Source organism: Thunnus thynnus, chromosome 14 (assembly GCF_963924715.1).
Source record: "Thunnus thynnus chromosome 14, fThuThy2.1, whole genome shotgun sequence".
NCBI lineage: Eukaryota > Metazoa > Chordata > Actinopteri > Scombriformes > Scombridae > Thunnus > Thunnus thynnus.
In genome coordinates, this window is record NC_089530.1 from 14821644 (window position 1) to 14842608 (window position 20965).

Below are 20965 nucleotides of genomic sequence, written 5' to 3' on the forward strand. Positions count from 1 at the left end.
ATAGAGGTAATTTAAAAAATCTAAAAAGTAAGAATCTTTCAGACAGCATCAGGGATGTTCGGTGGCTGATATCTGTGGGACGATGTCCCCATAGAGCTGTTGTGTCATAGAGCTGTTGTGTTACTACAAAAAAAAATGTCCAGTCATTTTCTGCAATGATGATAAGATACAGCAGCATCTTTTAATGGACAGTTACAGAGCTCAGGAAGCCTGGGATAAACTGACAACTCACTAATTTATGTTACAATTCTGTCATGTTTATTATTATTTATGATAAATTGCCATCTAAACATACATAACTGATAAAACCTCATTTTCACCAAAACGAGCCGCCCTCCGAGCTGGACAAATAACACCGGTGTCTATATACAGTCGGCTGTGAGACGAGTACGCAGGGACCGTCTAAAAAGTGCAACACTGAAAAGAGATACTACAAAAATATTCAATAACTTCACTTATACACTTATACAGTGCAGTGCCCCCATCGTTGCTGGTCACTCCTGACATGCACCTGCTGTCAACATCAAACTGAAACATGTGCTTTCTCTCTAAATGGACTTAAATGCACTGTGCTGCTGTTTGTTTCTCTTAGGATCTATGTTTTTATCATTTTTAAGGGGATTTTTAGACACATATCTTCATCCTTTCTGTTGTTCTTGCACTACTGTGGGCTGGAAGAAACCGAATTTTTATATACACACACACATATATATATATATATATATGTGTGTGTATGTATATATATATATATATATATATATATATATATATATATATATATATATATATATATATATATACACACACACACACAAGTAAACAAGAAAATGACAGACTATATGTTCTTAAATTTGCATAATTTGGGGGGACATTTATTGGGAAAAATAATCAATAGAATATTCATTGAATATTTTGGTGACACTGCACTTTATAAGAATGAAGTTATTTAATATTTTTCAAAAGAAAAAATCCCCCAAATTATGCAAAAGCACATTTTTCCAAACTATGTTCTCACTCCCAACTCGTCACTTTGTCATGCCCCTTAGCATCAATTTTTAAAACACTGGGTACCCATTAGAGTAATTTTTCATCATGCAGGATATTCCAATAGACTTCTACACAACTAGCATAATGTCTGAAATAGATGCCATGACACAGACAACCTCTATTTAAGATGACATATGTCCTTTTTCAGAGGTGGCACGTTGGGTGGATGCCTAGAAAAATAAGTGGACTTAGCTGAACTTTGCTGCAGGAGACCACTGTTTGCTTCCTGCTTCCAACCATGTTTCAAGTGATCATTTTATAACCCAAACCATGTTCTTTTCTTAACCCTAACCATGTGGTTTTTGTGCCTAAACTTAACCAGACCTTAACCACAGTGCTGCCACACCATAAAACATAATTATGTTTTAACAGTGATTTATAACAGCTGGTACAGGCACGAAAGATACTTCCAATTGAAATACATTATATAGACTAAATTTCATGAACTGCTGTGATACTGCACGTTGAAACATAATAATGAGGCAGATGGGTTCACATTGGAGTGAGTTGAAAGCCCTGTGTGTCTCGTGGTGCAATCACACCGAATCCGTTGACGGATGTCAAGTCGACGGATCCCATTCATTTTCTATGGAGAGCAGGCACGGTGAGTTGACGGACCAACCGTTGTATCTGAATATGCAAAATCATGACTCAACCTCAACCCTGTGCAAATGAAGTCTGTCCAGTGTAAGGTGGCCAGCTCATGAAACTCAGATTAAACTGTCAAACCAGGTCATGCTGATCAAATATGAATCAATATTCTGTTACTGCATCACCTAAATCTTACCTCAAATGTTTTCAGAAACATACTTTAGTGTACTGTTCAGCTGCAAAATGAGATCATTCATAACATGGCCGCCATGTTGAAAACGGCAGAGCAAAAACCTACCGCCCAACTCACAGTACATCATCCAGCATGTCACCCACCCCCAGCCGGAGCACTCAGTGGTCTGGTGTGTCCGGATCCGTTGTTGCCGGAGTCTGTGTGTCTGCACCCTCATACAGATGTTGAAGGATGCCTTGTGGGGCATCACAAAGCATCTGTATTTGATGACCTGTGAATGAGAACAGGTTAAGTTTACCCAGCAGGATGTGTGAAGTGATTTTGGTGACACTACACTGTAACAGTATAAGAGTGAAGTTATTGAATATTTTTCAACAAAAAAAAAATCCTCAAAATTATGCAAAAGCACATTTTTCCAAATTAAGTGTTGTAGTATAACCAACAGGAGACCACTGATGTGTGAAGTGATTTTGGGGACACTGCACTGTATAAGAGTGTTGCACTTTTTAGACGGTCCCTGCACACTCAGCCGGCTGTGCATAGAGACCAGTGTTGTCTGTCCAGCTCTGAGGACGGCTCGTTTTGGTGAAAATTAAGTTGTCTACTTTGCTACAAGCGGCGTGTTGTTGATGTCCAATTATGAATTATGAGTTATTGATCCCGGAAGTTCGAATCTTTGAATATATTTCCAACTTTAAGCCTACCGAACTGGATATTTTAATTGTTTACATAGAAAAATGTTTTCCAATAAGAACTTTTTAAACTTAAAACTGTGGCTTACAGGAATGTTTTACTTCACTGGCATTTTTTAAAGACTACAAAAATCATCGATTTAACGAAAATCTTTCTTTAACTGCTCATTGGGAGAACAATCAGGTACTAAATCCAATGGTCTTAATAAACTAGTTCTTCTAACAAGCACAATGAGACACATTTAAATTTACAGGTTAATTTGAGGGTTGAACAGACATCGATCAATAACTATTGAATCTATAAGTGAACTTTTGGGCCCATTGCTTGTAGGTAAAATTCAAAAATATTTTGTTTATTAAAAGATGATTGTTGCAATTTCGGTAGGCCTATACCTGCGTTTTTTATTGATTTATTTTTATATCTGGATATTATATATGCTGCCTATAATAATTACAGGCTACCAACATGAACAGATTGTATTTGGGAAAATTCATTAATTGGCTTACAAATATTGATCAACTAGCGATAAGAGAAGATGAGCTCGAGCTGTGAATAATATGTAATTAATTTTAAAAGTTACTTACTTGGTCATAGAAATTCAAATCCTGAAGAGTTTTTTTAATAATAAAAAAACAACAACAACAACTCCCTGAACAGAAATAAGTTTCACCAGACACATAGAAATGTTCTAGAGAGCATCTTGGACTGTAGTGATTTTTGTTGGGAAATCACTTTTTCTTTAAATAAGTTTTACGAGCCCATTGTCTATGTGTTTCTGTTAATGTTATTATTATTATTATATCGAGACAGTATTTGCCATCGAAAAAGTTCCTATGTTGACAGAAAGAACAGCCTATTAAAATACGAAATAAAGTGCAGATTTTATAAGAATAAAGTTGGATTCTCGGGCGAAATATTTTAAAAATTGGATTTCTTAAACATTTCCACAAGATTGACAACCAGGTTTATTAGGACATAATGTATTTCGCCCGAATTAAATTGAGCTAAGAAGTTAAAGCCCGATGACAGCGACGTGGTGGGGAGGTATTATCACTGATTATCTGCTGATTAGCGGACAAATACGGGAGAGGTTGAACAGATTTAGATTCATCTTGATTTCACTGGTGGCCCTCAGACTCCAGTCTGGGAGCCAATATTGCATGTAACACACTTTTTTTGTGCGTGCAAAGTATTTTTTCTCTAAAGGTCGTGGTGTATGTGTGACTGATGAAGAGCAGAGAGAGTGTTCAAGTGTTTAAGATTTGGCGAGACGCTGTTATCACCTTCAGTTAATTCCTGCCTCCTAAATCCGACACTGATCATCACATTTATCATGTAGGAAGTTTTCACTGTACATTCCATAGCAGCTGATCAATTTACGACAAATACGATTAAAAAATCATAATTATTCTAATTAATAATTGTTGTCTTTATACATATTATATTATTTATGATTCGATTTCAGCCAGGGATTGTTGAATGTCGTCTCTCTCCCCTTATTTCCTGCTGCTACGACACTGCTGACTGTCTAATAAAAGACGAAAATGCCAATAAAAAATCTTTTTAAAAAAAAACAAACCCAAAAATAGTTATTTTGTTTAGGGATACAAGTTCTGGAAACAACGCTGTTTTCTGTAGGCCTATAACAGAAAAACAAAATCCTCGCACATTATCCTGTCTATGGCTTTCAAAATATACTGTACTTTTCAGAGAACGGTGTACTGAAATAGGTGATAATACTGCCATCTGGTGGATATTCAAAACAACGACGAGGACTCAATTTAGCTGTGTAATATTTATGACTCCCTAACATAGACACGCACACTGACGAAGACGTTGTGCCCTAAAACACGACAATGTCAAATTATGCTTAAAGAGAGCCTCCAAATAGTGCACGTGTATGTATTTTTGTACCTGTCTAAAATTATGCCTATGTAAGGTTTTCTACAGTTGTAAGTGTTGTATGATCCCGTGTGTATCACATTAATCATTCATGATTGGGCATTTCCTGCCTTCTATTTTTAGAAAGTGGCAGAAAGCAAATAAGACAGGCCTACGTCACGGTGTGTCATTAAGGACTCTGGTGCCCCCTCCTCTCTCTCTCACACACACACACACACACATACCCTCACACTCTCTCTGTCCTCCTGAAATTTTCTTTCACCCTAACATATCCTACCCATCCTCGTCTTCATGGATATGGCCATCCAGCTGCTCCATCCATCCCATCCGCAAACCACGTGACCCAGTTCTCCCATGTCCTTCAGTAGTTCATTCAGCATGATGGCTGCGGATGCTGCGGATGCTCTCTGCTGCATCCTGCATCCGCGCCGACTCTCTCTACTCTTTCTGACCGTCACCCTCTCCTCTCTGCCGGCCCCGACAGCAGCGCTGCTCGGCGTCCGGCCAGAGGACACGCAGAGCGGAGAGCTGTCCGTTCAGGACGGCATACTGAGGGCGACCGAGGGGACCCGCTTCATGCTGCGGGTTTACTACTCCGCATCTCCAGCTACGGAGCATCCAAACAACCTGAACATCAGCGGCAGACCTGACGCTGCTCCCGCCGCCCCATGGATCGCGTTCATAGAGGAAACAGGAGGGGACAGCGGGGACTCAGATAGGTGGCTCCGGTCCACAGGGAACCCATGTGAAGAGGAGAATGCCCGGAGCTCTGACATCGAGCTGCTGGGCTCTTTCAAATCCACCTCAAGTCACAACTCAGTTTTGGTGGAGCTGCTTGCCAAAGACCTGCGCAGAGGCGAGGTGATCAAATACTACTCCATGTGCGCTTTTGATGGAGTGAAATGGGAGCATTTCAGCACCAGAGACTTTTGGTTGGCAGTGGTGGAGAGACCTCCAGAGGCAGACGTTTGGCTCCAGGCGGGGGTCTCCGTGTTGCTGTTGGGGCTGTCGGCGCTGTGCAGCGGTCTAAACATCAGCATGTTGGCCCTGGACCCCGTGGAGCTCCGGGTCCTGCAGAACAGTGGCACAGAGAAGGAGCAGAAATACGCACGGAAAATAGAGTCTGTGCGTAAACATGGAAACTACATCCTTTGCACCGTGGTGCTGGGCAACGTGCTCACTAACACATGCTTTGTGGTCTGGATGTGCCAGATTTTAGGGATGACTGCTCTCTCAACTGCCTCTTGTACTTTGGGGATATTCTTTATTGGCGAGATCTTACCTCACTCCGTGGCGTCCAGGCACAGTCTCGCCATCGCCTCCAAGACCCTCTGCGCGACCCGCCTCCTGATGCTGGTGTTTTTCCCCATCGCCTACCCAGTCTCCAAAATTTTGGACATCATGCTACACCAAGAGATCAGCAACTTTTACACCAGGGAGAAGCTGGTAGCCATGCTGCGCGTCACAGACCCGTACCACGACCTGGTCAAAGAGGAGCTCAATATTATCCAGGGAGCCCTGGAGCTGAGGACCAAGACCGTGGAGGACGTGCTGACACCGCTGTCCGACTGCTACATGCTGTCGTCGGATGCCGTGCTGGACTTCTGCACCATGTCCGACGTGATGCAGAGCGGCTTCACCCGAATCCCGGTCTACGAGAACGAGAGATCCAACATCGTGGACATCCTGTTTGTCAAAGACTTGGCCTTCGTGGATCCTGACGACTGCACTCCGCTGAAGACAATTACTCAGTTTTACAAGCATCCCATGCACTGCGTGTTCAATGACACCAAGCTGGATGTGATGTTGGAGGAATTTAAGAGAGGTAAATCCACTTTAAATCATATCAGAAGTCACGTCCGATATATCCCGAAGGAAGAAGGTTTATCTTCTGTTTTTACATGTCCAGAACTTATAGTGACTTATGAGCAGCCTATATGAAGTCAGTGTTGAGTGTATGGGGCCCACATGTTTTGGAGCAGAAAGCTGCTTCCTGCCACCTAGGAGTTAAATGGCCTTTGATGTGACTGTGGACTTAAAACCAAGTTTTCAGAGCAGAAGTCAGTGTATATATCAGTCCATTGGCTCACAGTGGGCCTGCCAGTAAAGCCCTTTGATCCCCAGACCAGTGAGAGCCATATGTGAAATCTGATACAGTGTCACACAGTGAGTGTGGTTCAACCAGAGGTGAGAGGCTACCAAGGACCAGAATGGGATTATCTTAAGAGTTTATGCAGTAAAAGTCATTTTCCCATGACAACAACCCCTTGAGCTTTATCTGCCCCTGAAACCCCCTGTTTCCTCTTTCTATATTATGCCATGCATCAGTTGTACACTGTACTGTAATGTGGAACTGTATTTTTTGCGCCATCAAAAAGCAATTTATCAAGAGGCATTTGCCCACACTTTAATGGCTGTAGAGTCAATGAATATTATCCCTCTTTCTCTCTCTCTCTGCCTCACACATTCATTGTCTGATAAGCATCTTTGCTGATAAGTGAGTTCACAGTATTACTGCACTCAGTCTCTCATACAGCTCAGATAGCATCTGTTCACTACCAAGAAAAAGTGTGTCGCCTCTCTCCAGGGACCCCATTCAGTCTTGATGATAACATTGAGTATGATTCTGAATCGATGCTCTGCAGTGTACAGCTCAAACTGTTCCCCTGACAGCGTCATACGATAAAATGGAGACATATGAGAGGCAACTGGAATGACTGTTATGTAAGGATTTCATTGACATTGGTTGTGGGGATTAAGATGTTTCATTGACAAAAGGGGCTCAATAGATGTCAGTCAGAGGTTGCGGTTGTCCAATCAGACTGTGAAAGGAGACTCAGCGGTGACCTTGGGAGGGTTATAAATTAGACGTACACATCCCGCTTACAGGTCAAGAGGTCTACTGCTTCATCATGCTCAGGATTATAAAAGATGGCTTTGGTCTGTTACAAGTGATCCGTGAGCTCAGGTCTGACCCTGTGTTTGTGTGTGTGTGTGTGCGCAATTTATAAATAAGGTGGAAAGGTGAGGTCAGGCTTCACCTTTCCGCTGTTTGTGTGCACCTAATTGTCAGCCTGTGGTGACTTTGAAGCTTCTTCCACTCAGTAGGCCATCGCCATCCAAGCCTGCAGAGAAACCATGAAAAATTCAGATCCAACCTTTCCCTTCCCCTCTCACCTCCTTCCAACTTTGCTCTCATGGATTGAAAGACTCCCGCTGTTCAGGAGGCCTGGCTGGAAGCTGTGAAGATGTCTATTTGAGAAGGGTAATGGGCAGGAGGGAGGCCTGTGTCAGGGGAGGGGATGGAAATGTCAAAACCAATGTAATTTTTATTATATGCCAAGCCATGCTCTTTACTCAATGCAAAGGGATGCTTTCATGGCACTGAAGGTTTATGGACAACACAAAATCTGCTATAAATATTTTGATTGATTGGGTTGAGACACTTCATCCTATGAAAGCAACTACTATGTAGTAAACACATGACAAATCATAGAAGTTTGTTCTGTGTTCATGCATGTAAAACCGAAGGTTAAAAAATTACAAAAAAAAATAGACTGCTGCAGAGATATAAACAATGCATTATTTCCTTCCTCGTTCTGTAGTGCTGTATGAATGTTATGTTTGCAGAAAACACAGACAGCAAATATTCATATAATGCATAGTCATATGAAAACATATGCATAATATAAAACAGTACACATAGTTGAAATATAGACTGGAGGAGCCTGGGAAACTGGCGGAGCAGAAACATTTGCAAAAGGGACATCCATGTTAGACCTAGTTTTGCCCCGGGCATGTGTGTCTGCGTGTGTGAGTCTGGTGAGTGTGTGTCGTTCTGCAAGGGTATTATGTAACATACGAATGATGTAATGCAGTTCCCTGGCACATCAGCAGCTGAGGGCAAATCCAACTCTGACTCACCTGAGCTCTTCAGACAAACTGGTCACCTGATCATCTCGTCATCTCAATACAATCGCCTGTATGCAGCCAGAGATATGTTTGGAGATGTCAGTCAATCAGCATTTTTTTTTTCTGCAGTGGATTAAAGCATTTGATCCATTTTATCCCCTGGCAGTGATCTCCTAAACCGTTCCAACTCATATGAGCCACTGATTTTGTTCGAAGTCAGTTCATCAGGAATTTGGTTAGATAACTTCCTTGGTCACCAAATATACTTGCGCGTTGATGTAAGCAGAACCATGACAGTGAATAATGGCAAAGCAAAGAATTGCACTGAATTAGCATAAAAATATCTGTTTTTAGTGACAATTAAACCTGTTTTTTGAGCTACTGAAAATGAAAAAAAATCTTTACATAACAACTAGTTAGCCTTAAATAGTGCAATAATATATTTTTAATTACATTATTATGGCAAGTTTTCCTGCTCTTCTCTCCTTGCGATGCTTGAGTTTGGTGGCAACGTTGACTTCTTGTCACATTTGCTTTATCAACTCGCTCCAGAGATGCTGTTGGCGAGCTGTATAATTGTATCTGGCAGGCTTGTCGTGTTCAGCCAAACTCTTACTGAGTAGGAGTGCTGGGTCTGCTCACAGATGTGTAAAGTTGTGGTTGTGTTTGTGTGTATATGTGCAGTAGGTGATTTGTTAATTTCTGACAGGGGGGATGGCCCAATGGGAAGGTTAAGGTTAAGGTTAGTTCTAGTCTTAGGGTTAAGGTTAGGGTAACCTAACTTTATAGTAACCTGGGGTTAGGGTAATCTTGGACTGCAGGATTATCATATAGGCCTAGCCTAATTCTTGATATTATAATTGCGTTTATAATTTTGATTTAACCGAACTGCTAATAGGCTAAATACATATTTTGTGTAGGCCTATTTTCTTCTAGATGTGCACATTAAGCATTTTAAAGATGCACACTTTTCAAAACACACTGTAGTTTTGACAGTATAAACATTATCTCAAATTATGTAACTGTAGCAGAGCATGGTACGGTCAGTGCAGGTTAATTTTCTCAGTCACATTACACCAAACACCTATCGTAAAAACTGTAGGAAAGAAATATTATAGAAATACTACAGGCAGCAGTGTGACTCTATGACTCTCTCACTCTTCTGTGACTACACGTTGCTTCTTGTCACTTGATCATGACGGTGACACTACTCTATAGAGTACATAGGCTACAATTAAGTATAGAAATGAGTATTTATAGTATATAGTTTAGAGAATATTGTAGATCCAAGACGAAACTGACAGAAGGGTGGGACTGAGAGAAAAAGGCACAATTACAAATCCGTCTGCTACTTCAGCACCACAGACAGCGCCATGGATTTATCAATACACAGCACAGTTAGGCTACTGATATTTCAGAGCCATGGTCAGGGCCATAGATTCTAACTTGTACAAACCTCAGTCAGATAAAGGTCAATGAATCAGGCAGACTAGACTAACATATTCAATTAAACAATCCCTCTGCCCCTGCACTCTCTCTGCTACTAGGGATGGACAGGGGGGATGGCGGGTTAACAAGGGGGATGCATTTTGGTCATTTTGCTAACAAGGAGGATAGCATCCCTCCTCAAATTGCCTGCTGCATATGTGTGTTTACACAGAGGTGGCAGCCGCAATGGGCAGTTTAGTCGGCAGATGCAGGCGTCACCCGACTGATTGCATAACCATAGTGTTTATATAAGGACCAAGTCTTCCAAACTGTCAAAGTGTCTCCAGAATAACCCCCCAATGTCCACTTACTTCTCATCTGAGTCATACACATACAAGAGAGCAGTCCTGACATTGCAAGGATGTGTGTAGAATATGTGTGACTGTGATTTTGTGTACAAGAATATATATACAGATCTCTCCTGTATTTATGGTCGCTCAGCTCCAGTTGGTGTATTAATGCTGATTTTTCATCTTGAGTGCACAGATCCAGTTGGAGGCTGTTGACTCGTGTTATTTTTATCCGGTGACGTTGACTCTCAACTCATTGCATGTGCAGTTTTTGGCATGAACTCACATTTATAATCTCTCTTTTCTGATGAGTGCAGGTAAGTCCCACCTGGCTGTGGTGCAGAGGGTGAACAGTGAGGGGGAGGGAGATCCCTTCTACGAGGTGATGGGCATCGTCACCCTGGAGGATGTCATAGAGGAGATCATCAAGTCCGAGATTGTGGATGAGACAGATCTGTATAGTACGTATGACAAATAAACACACTGATTATGAAGGTCTAAATTTTCAAAGTCACTGTTGCATTAGCTGTGAATCAATTTTATCATGTTTCCAGCTCCCATACTGAATAGATTTTCTCAGTTTGCTTCCGCAGCTGACAGATTGTTCAGCCCTGTGGTCCTAAACATCACTGGAAAATGCTCAATTCAGCAACGTACAATATTTAGGGATGCTAGCAGCTGGATTTTTGTGTGAATAGTACATCGTAACATTCTCTCTTCCTTCACCTCCTTTTCTGTTTTCCAATTAAACTATTGATCCCACATTCTCTCCCCTGTTGTTCCCAGCTCCTTGCTGATGCATAATTAAATAATGTGGATAAATGCCCCAGTCTCCCAGATAATCACCATAATCCGCTCATCTTTAATTGGCTGGGAAAGCTCTCCACAGAGAGGATGTCAAATGCCAAACTCCTTTTGTTTCATATCTAATTTGGTCTCTTCTTTTCACTCACTGATTTCCTTACTATCTACAAGCCACAATTGGGAAAAAAACTTTTTATTGTATATTTTCACAAAAACTCCAGCAGCCTGGAACATTACATTTTGAAGCATGTTACAATTTTAATTACATGCAGAGTGTGTGAAGCAGCCTCTATCATGGGTGCACTTGCGTGGGTGTTCTTACTCACTGGGTCTTTTTTGTGTGTCTGCGTGCGCATAATTATGTGTGTGTATATAAAGCACAGGGGAGCTAATCTCTCCAGACTGTGCACTGCAGGCATTTATAGCACCAGCTGTTTCTGCTGCAGCCATGATGTATTTATACGGATATAATAAGTTTAATACTCCTCGCATATGCAGAGGATAAATCCATTTATCAATCAGAAGTATGTTGACGTAGCATTGGATAATCTACTGCAATCTGCGGATGCAAATAAACTAACTATGCATGGCAGAGAAATTGTGAATAGAAATCCATCTCTAGTATTTGTTAGCATGAAGTAAAGATGCATCAACTAACGAGGTCAGTGGCACCTCAGAGTAGTTGCTATATCCTGGTAGCGTGTATAAGAATACTGTATTTATGTGGCAAATCTAATAAGCCAAACCTAAGCTTTCCCTCCATCAGCTATTATCAGTGTATGAAGGTGAAATATGCTGTCTGTTTTTGTGTGTTTCCAGCTGATAATCGGACCAAAAGGCGAGTGTCCAACCATGAGAGGAAACAGCAGGATTTTTCTATATTCAAACTGGCAGAAAATGAGCTGAAGGTGAAGATCTCACCCCAGCTGTTGCTCGCAACACATCGCTTCTTGGCTACAGGTAGAGCTGTATGTGTGTTTATCCCTGTGTGTATGTATGCCGTGTCCATGCGTGCACACAGGCAATTGCACAATAAAATGAGGATGAGGACATGTGACAGGGAATGTAGAGTTCTTTCTTTGATTCTTTCTTTGGTTCTTCCGATGTGTTCTTGTCCTTGTGTGTCTGCATGTCTACATGCATCTATCTTGTAGAGGTTGAACCGTTCCGGCCGTGTCACCTGTCAGAGAAGATCTTGCTGCGTCTCATCAAACATCCCAGTGTTGTGCAGGAACTCAAGTTCAACCCCAAGAAGAAACACACTCCTCAACACTACCTCTTCCAGAGAAACAAACCTGTCGACTACTTTGTCCTCATTCTGCAGGTGAATCCCAAACTCTGCTGCTGCTTTTTGATTACAAGGGTTAAGTTACGTTAAACTGGATGCTTTGTGCAAACAACGCTGCATGACAAAAAGAATGACAAAAAGGCTGTGGCGGATGAACCATGAAACCCAAGTGATAGTCATGTCTGTGCTTGAAATTATTATAATTACAGTGCTTTTCTGTTTATGTCCTGTGTGGGTGGCTCCATTAGATGAGTAATCAATGCAGTAGTCACACCATAAGTGTAGAGCTGAAACCTTGTGCATGTAAATGGATGTGTTGATGTTGCAGGGACGGGTGGAGGTAGAGATAGGAAAGGAGGCTCTTCGCTTTGAAAATGGAGCATTTTCCTACTATGGCATGCCAGCACTCATCCCACCCCTGCCTATCGGTAAGTATACACATGAAAAGATATAGATCGATATTTCTGGGGGACACACAGTGAGGATGATGGTGATGTTGACGACAACGGCAGTAATAATCATAAAACTAATGCTTTGCTGGTGGCGGAAGTGTTTTTTATTGGCTAAATCCCACTCAGTATCTGTGTAGCATCAGCCTGCAGGAGCAGCAGCAGCCGTGGGAAGTAAGTAATTAAAAGACGTGATTTCAGAGAATTTCCCAGTGGAAGGACATGACCTGCACAGGATTATATGAAAGACAGCAGAGCGCGCAGAAAGACTGTCTCTCTCCCTCGCTCTCTCTCCCTTTCTCTTTCTGTCTTGAAGTGGTTGTGTGCATGTTTTGCATGTGTGGTAAGCTTAAAGCAATTTGGAAGACTCCATGAAGTATTTCTAAATCCCTGCTTTGGACATTACCGAATCCAGAATTTCTCTTAAGCAGCTGCAGAAGTGTCACATCTCAAAAGAGCCAGTGCAGTTTCCTTCTCTCTCTCTCTCTCTCTCTCTCTCTCTCTCTCTCTCTCTCTCTCTCTCTCTCTCTCTCTCTCTCTCGCTGGAGTTGACAAGAGCAGCACTTTATGCCACCCAGTTAAGAGGAGCTCAAATGCATGCAGGACACGGCAGAGAGGGGACCTAAAAACTAAATATACACATAAAATGCTTCTGTGTCCAACACTGTCAATCATCTTTTAAAAGCTGCTGACATTATTTCATCTGCCTCTTTTATACCTTTAATTGTAAAGCATTAAAATATAAAACATCTTTATAGGTATGACACCATGCAGAATTAAATGACATTATACAGTTATAGTTAGAAGTGTAAGTAGCTGCTCTATGACACACTATGCCACTTATATTCTAAATCAAATGAAGCAAGTAGTGGCAACTTCAACTACCTCGAGTGAGCAGGCTGACACTCATTCACATGAAATCCCACACTATCAAGCAACACATTTCTCAATGATTTTTAAAAAAATGTTATGACTTGTGGGCTTTTACATCATGTTCAGTCTCATTTTGTGAACTCAAAAATACTTTCTTATCCTGAGTACACACACAGCGGAGTGCAGACTACTGTGAGCTGTGATACAAGTCCATCCACATTAATAAACCATTGTATATTTGAGAAGAGTCATGCAATTTGTATAGAATTCAAAAATACAACAACAAGGCTGTTTTCGATTGTTCCTGAAACTTAGGCAGTTACAACAAATAACAAATTTCAAAGGTAGAATAAAAAATATTTCACTCAACAAAATACAAAAAGAGTGTACAGTGTACTGGGTACAGTCAAAGTCCCAAGAAGTACAAAATTAGTTTGCAATAACACACAATGAAGAAGGTATACTGAAAAAACATGAGTGCAGTTGACTATTTTAATTTTCTGTGCCAAACACAGAAACTGAAAAATTAGAATTAAAATAGCGTCTTGATAGATTTGAGTGTGTGAACTCTTTTTGTACTTGCTGCTAATTGATTTCAACCCAACAGCGATGAATGTATGAATTATGCTACCAAACCTGTGTTTTCTTGTTCTTCTCTATGCAGGTCACAGGTATAATTCACGAGGCAGTGGTCTGAACCAATCAGATTCATTACTGAGTGGAGGCAGCGTGGGTCAGCTCACAACAGGAGGAGGGGTCTACTTACCAGACTACTCAGTCCGACAGCTCACAGACCTGCAGATCATCAAGGTTTCATACAAAAATGCAAGCACACAACGCAGAAACAGCAAAAATAAATTAACATTAACCACTGTTATTATGAGCTAAATTAAATACTATAATTTCCTGCATACTGGGGGAAAAGCTTTGGAGCACAAGCGAGCAACTGCAGTTTTAAGCTCCATTTAATCTTCAAAATTCCCGAAAACGCAAACTCTTCCTCTACCGCAGCATGCCTTTGATATGTCCTAATCCCTGATTCTGACTGAACACAGACATCCTGTCTCTCGCTCTCCCCTCCATGCACCCTTATTGCTTTAATCACTGGGGATAATTGAGCTCCATTTCAACCATGAATATTTTAGTCTTAAATGATGAATGTGCCCTCTCGCTTTACCTCTCCTCCCCCTTCTCCAGTCCAGTCCATGTTTCCTCCTGTCCACATGTGTCAGATATAGCAGCCATTTCAAACACAGATCCTATACTGATGATAACACTTATTACACATTTGACGTTCCCTTTAGATTTCCAGGAACCACTACCAGAATGCTCTGACTGCCACAAGGATGGACAGCTCCCCTCAGACACCAGACCCGGTGGACCCTGACGCTAAAGGGAGGCCTCCAGTTCCAGAGGCCCGCTCACACAGCATCGCCCTCCCCCTCACACACACACACACTCGGCTGGGACTGGCACGCCTCGCACACCTCCATCCCCATGGTGGCCTTTGCAACACCTCCCAGCTCAATGAAAGAAACCGTATCGTTCGTAAGTATTTGAAACTCATTTTAATATGTTGACTAAGAGTCTTTACTTACTTTACTTAGGTGGGTTAGTTTTAGTGCTGAATCAATCGATTAGGCAATTAACAGAAGTTGATTGATAATAAGTTTAGTCATTTATCAAATAAAAGTTCAACAGGTTCCAGCTTCTCAAATGTGAGGATTTGCTGCTTTTTTTCTCTTTTATGTCATTGAAAATAAAGTATATTCAGGTTTTTGAAGAAATCACGTTGAACTCTGACAAATTATGAAGGACAATTTCCCAGTTTTCTCACATTTTATATAATAATTGATTGGAAAAATAAAAGACAGATTGATCAAGGTTTTGTAGGCTTTGTACCACCCTCAACGGCTACTGCTAACCCTGAAATTACATCACCTCTATAAATCACACTGAGTAAGAGTTTCAAGGTCTCTCTGAGGCATTTTCCAATGTCCAATACTTAAGTTCTGAAGGAAAGAATAAAAACTACCAGCAGCCTCAGTCCAGTTATAACTATTGACATAAGCCTTCAAAAAGACATTTCTGTCCTCACTCAATGATTCCTTCTTGCCTCCTTTCCCTCTGCCTACCTACCTCCCTTTATTTCCCTTCTTAGCTTTAATTTTTACTTTCTTCTCTAAGCCCCTCACTCTGACAGACGACTGACAGAGGTCTGACTACATCATGTCTCCAGCTCTCTGTTACATCTAACCGCTTTTGCATTCACTGTTAGTCTCAATAGATAAGAGCAACACAAAATCCATGATCAAGCTCCGTGTAGCTGAATTTGAATTTTATGACTCGCTTGATTGGCAGAGGTTTCTTTTGAAGGGGAAGAAAGAGAGGGTTCAAAGGATCAAACACACTGATCAGAGTGCTTTGTGGGCTACAGGCCCAAAACCTGTCTGACTGCATAGATACGACCTCAAAACATGATGATATGATAACTGGCAGATTCAGTGATGATAAATTCTGTAACCCCCCGCCCCCCAGGACATTCATACCAGCACTGTGAATAACAGAATTGAAAATGCAGTGTGTGTAGTTAATTAGAAAACCAAAATAAGTTTGAAAAGGTAATGGAGCTGCAGACAGTATAATTTCCCCAAGGCTGCTGTTGGAAAATAAGCTATTGTGTAAAAATAATAATGGAATAATAGAGACATTAATTGAAATAACTCAGGGTGTTTTAGAAATTATAATCTGAAAAAAGCCCCAAACTGAATATTACGTTATCCTAACTGTAAGTGTGCATGTTTGAGAACAAAAGGCAAATATAGCACAAGTCACAAATGTGTTTTATTTTAATATTAAAACATAGTTTCATATATTTTATTAAAAATATTTTTTTAAATATATTTACAGCATCAGTAAAGAGTGAATCCAATGAAGCCAACCACCTAGAATGACTCACTCATACATACACTCAGAAACCTCATGCAAACATGGCATCAACCAATCTGTACTGGTTTCAAGGCTTAAAGGATTTCCCACATGCCATCTGTCTTATGTTGTGTGTAACACGCCACCCAGTTTGTGTGTGTGTACGTGTCAATAAGAAAAATCGGGAGACAGATGGTTCTGTTGGTTGTCAATAAAAGTGTAGTGTCCAGTTATGCACCACTCAGCTACAAGTCAGCAGCTTTAAGACTAATTAAAACACTACTGATTTAATAATTATGTCCTCTCTGACTTGTTGCTAATCTTAAAATTGACATTTAAATTCTATACTCTTCACCCTTAATCGGTGACCGCTGCAGTGTCTAACCTCATACTGGATTTTGAAAACTATTAATTGATAAATAGCATGTTCCCTACCTCCCTCTACAGGCAGAGATGCAAAGCAGCTGCTGTTTTGCAGCAACTTGCGGTTGGATTGGTGTAATTATTTCTCTCTACAGGCAGTAAGTCTGATGGCCAGAGGAGTCCAAATGATACTGTGTTCCTCCGCATGGATGAGATTCCCTACATCAACGAGGACCGACCAGAAAATTATGGGGAGAATGGTGAGTACAGAGAAGAGAGCAGGCTCATGCATCATAGACTCTTACATCAGTTAAAAAGTTAAAAGTAAATAATTAAAGGCATTTATGTTTTGTTCCATAAGATTTTAATCATAAGTACTTAAGATATTAAGAACCATATTGTCTGACAAAAACACACACTTGCTTAATTTAATACACTCAGGGGTTTTGCTGCTACAGCCTTACTTTGTCTGGTATGACCAGTAGCTTACAGTGGCTAATGTCAGCTAACTTTATATAGGTATCGATGTGTAACTGACATCACTGAGTCTGTTTGCTAACTCCTCTCTACTTGTCGTTCTCTTATTCCACTCACTCTCACTCAAGTTTCCTAATGATGATGACGTCTTTAAAGCAACTGACAATCTGGAAAATTAAATGTTAACAGTCATTTGAGGCCACTTTGCAGCAAAAGTTACATGGTCTTGCTTTTAAAACTCTATAAAAGTGACAGTTTAAGATTAACAAAAGTCCTCTACGGAAGATTTTATCTTGTAGGCAGCATATCAACACATCACTGTAAGTGGGGTGGTTATTTCCCTTCATCTATTCTGCCTGTCATTTCTGCTGTTACCCCATCTATCTCACTCTCTAACTTCTTTGAACTTTCTCTTTCAGATGTGCCTACAGAGTCTCAGCCATCCACCTCTCCCTTGATCAGCTCTCTGTCTCTATCCAGCTCTGAGGAGAACATTGGAAAGAAGCTATTGCGTAAATTGAGTGAGTGAGCCATTTGTCTCGAACATCGATGCAACAGCACGCCCACACATACTGTCAGATGTGCCCAAACTTTTTCTGTCAGGCATAGCAACAGTGCCGGGTGTATCTTAGCAACAGGTGATGTGTCGTATCCCTCTCTGTATCCTACTCTTTCCTGTTGAGCAGATTCTCCAGATACTACTGTCCTTGTTGGCTCAGATACAATATGACTCAGTTATTTTTATTTATTCATTTGAGTTGGTGTCTGTGCTGCGTAGTACAGCTGACATTCTTGCATTTAATGGCAAATGTGAGGTACAAAACCTAAAGTCATTTGTTTTTGTTCACTTGTAAGGATGAGAAAAGCAAGAGAAAGCTGATGCAGCCACAGTTTCAGTGTTTTTTCATGCAGGTATTTATCTGGTAATTACCTAAATCCCAGCATGTTCTTCTCTGTTTCTAGGTAACAAGAGGAGGAAAAAGTCTCGGGAAGGAGATAAGAGTTTGGAGGAAGGTTCAGAGCAACCACCAGTGACGAGCTAGCACAGTGACACTGAGGAAGAGGGATGACGCAGACGCCTTCTTCTTCTTTATCATTTGCTAGTTTTCCTCACTTAACAACCGCCCCTTCATAGACTCCCTCAATGATCCGACAACTTTCACAGGAGACTGAGCCATCCTATCTGCTGTAGCCACCAGTAATACTCAGGTCCCCACTGACACAGTCTGTCCCACTTCTGCCTGACTTCACACCCTTAGTGATTGCTGATCGTAAGAGGGACAGATCAAGATTGGAAAGTTGATTGGAAAAATCTAAATAACATAGTATTGGATTTATCCAGCCTTACACTGGACTGTTTGGATCTCAGCAGGTTTTCATTACGTTTTGTAGAATATTGGGCCAATTCATGTCCATGTTACCTTTTTCTGGTAGCTTTACCCATAATGTTAATATCTAAATCATCTCATTTAAGCCATAATGTGTCAATCAAGTGGCAGAATAGTCCGGAATTTAATAACCGGCTACCTGTTCATTAGCTGCAATCACTTTATCTAAACTCTGAGATCTGTCAATATGGAGGAACTCAGCAAAGTTCTTCAATAATATCTGAGCCATTTTTGACCTTTTCCATAGTCAAAAAAACAGTATTAATTATTTATGTGTTATTATGAAGCAGTTCCCACATACTGAAAATGCTGTTTGCACAGGGAACTGTCCTATTGTTGCCATAACGGTGCCACCTACTGCCAACATAATCCACCACAGAAGAAAAAGCCACGAGACCACAGCACAATTTTTACACCAGAGTAAAAAAAAAGCGCAACTGTATTTTTAAAAAAATTCATAAATTATCCTCAGCATGAATGACTAATTTTACAAACTGGCCTCTATACAGTTTAGAGGGGTGCGCACAATTTTGAAAATATCTGTGCTAGAAACAACACAATTTCTTACCTGATTTTTATATGAAAGTGTCAGAATTACCAAATGTAATTTAAAGATAGCAATATCAATCATCTTATATAAATGGCTTGAATTTATCACTAGACAACCACATACATGCGCACCTTCAGTAAATGCATCTGTCCTACAGAAATGCATGTTTTCTACACACGGTCTGTTTTGTATATGTTTTCCCATTACAACACATTTCAGTGTCTCTATTAAACACACACCTTCATTTATTGACCTTTTCTCTTGACCACCTTTTAAAAAATCATTAGCCTGTCACACTGAAGACACAAAAGACACACTAGTGTGGAATTCTTCAACTTCATAACATCATATTAGCCACTTTTCTGTGCACAGTTAATCTCTCACAAGGTCGTTAACTAAAGCTGCATACACCAATTAACAATAAGCTAGGGGTTTGAGGGGTTTCTTTGAGTGAAGGGGTTCAATGGATTTTGAGTATTCTTGAGGGAGAGTAGTTGCTAATTGCATGTTTGTTTATGCTGCTTTTACTGTAGAATTATCCCCTGTAGAAAGTCCTGCTGTCCATATGCATGCTTAGGCAAAGGGATGCATGAATAGGATTATGCCAATCTGCAGTAACTTCTTCCCGCAGAAATGCAGTGTGCGATTTACTGAAATCTTGTGCCACTGTCGATCCTATGTGAACCTCACAAAGAGAGGAGCCACTGCAAGCGCTGAGGAGAAACGATAGCTACGCTTTTCTGCGGGATAACAGGGAAACACAAAACAAAGCTGCATTTTCATAAAAGGCAGTTTTTTTAAATAAATGTTTCAGCTGTTGCTAAAATGAAATAAGGGGGGTGGGGACTTCAGGGAGATCAGAGGTCACTGATGTACTGAGGAGGGTGTGGTAGGCCAGAGAATGCTGCTCACTTTTAAGCCATTGTTCTAAAGATTATCTAGTACTGTAGTTATGAAATGATCCTTTTTCAAATGTGAGCGACAGCTGCAAGCTCAGTTTCGACTAAGCTGGTCTGCGTTGTGAAATCTTGGCAGGTACACTGCTAAACAGAACAGAGAGAGAGAAAGAGATATGACAGGAAAGCAATGTGACGCACACATGACGTCAAGCCACCACCTCTCTTTTAAACGCACATCACACACACCCACACACACACACACACACACATAGGTGATGTTTGGGGACACTCAGTGATGATTCTGCCTGGTAAGGTTATGGAAGTACAAAGGATACTGCACTGCTAAGCTATTCACATTGACCCCTCTATATACACAGACTGCGCAAGGGGAAGTCTTTTGATCTGACAACTGACAGGGTGAGAGGATTTGTGTGAATCAGAAAGGTCTCTCAGCAAAATGCTTTCAGAGATTTTGCAGTTGGTTTTGTGCTTATTTATATTTTTGAGGATTGATACAGAAATGCAAAGTTACATTTTGTATTTCAGATGATTCTATAAGTTACCCAAAGATATCGATATCTAGAAACAGACCGTATGTTCTACATAAGGGATAATGAAATTAATAATAAATTGACTGAAGTACTACTATGTCTGCTTTCTTGTTTCCACCATTTATATTTGTCCAATATTTAAACTATTATAATAGTGTAAAGATCACTAAATCTTTTTTTTTCTATAGTCACTCACTTGAGTTTCTCCCCATTTCACATAATTTGTTGCAGTGCCTTGTAATAGCTGTTGTATGAATACAAACCTTGTCATTTAACCCA

General features: G+C 40.7%; 1 protein-coding gene across 1 annotated transcript; it reads left to right on the top strand.

Annotated features, from left to right (window-relative positions):
- The first annotated feature begins 4633 nt into the window (after positions 1-4633).
- On the top strand, positions 4634-20862 carry LOC137197024 (metal transporter CNNM1). Its single transcript, XM_067610086.1, has 10 exons — positions 4634-6251; positions 10434-10577; positions 11740-11880; positions 12075-12244; positions 12537-12636; positions 14195-14340; positions 14835-15078; positions 16977-17081; positions 17718-17819; positions 18262-20862. Exons 1-10 carry the CDS (start codon positions 4781-4783, stop codon positions 18339-18341), a joined length of 2703 nt encoding a protein of 900 aa, XP_067466187.1. The 5' UTR covers positions 4634-4780; the 3' UTR covers positions 18342-20862.
- Positions 20863-20965: the final 103 nt, after the last annotated feature.

Excerpts from the sequence above, each read along its gene's own strand:
- LOC137197024 (XM_067610086.1), top strand. The coding sequence starts at position 4,781 with ATGTCCTTCAGTAGTTCATTCAGCATGATGGCTGCGGATGCTGCGGAT. Across the intron at positions 10,578-11,739 it reads GGATGAGACAGATCTGTATA|CTGATAATCGGACCAAAAGG; the intron begins GTACGTATGACA and ends GTGTGTTTCCAG. Across the intron at positions 12,637-14,194 it reads CATCCCACCCCTGCCTATCG|GTCACAGGTATAATTCACGA; the intron begins GTAAGTATACAC and ends TTCTCTATGCAG.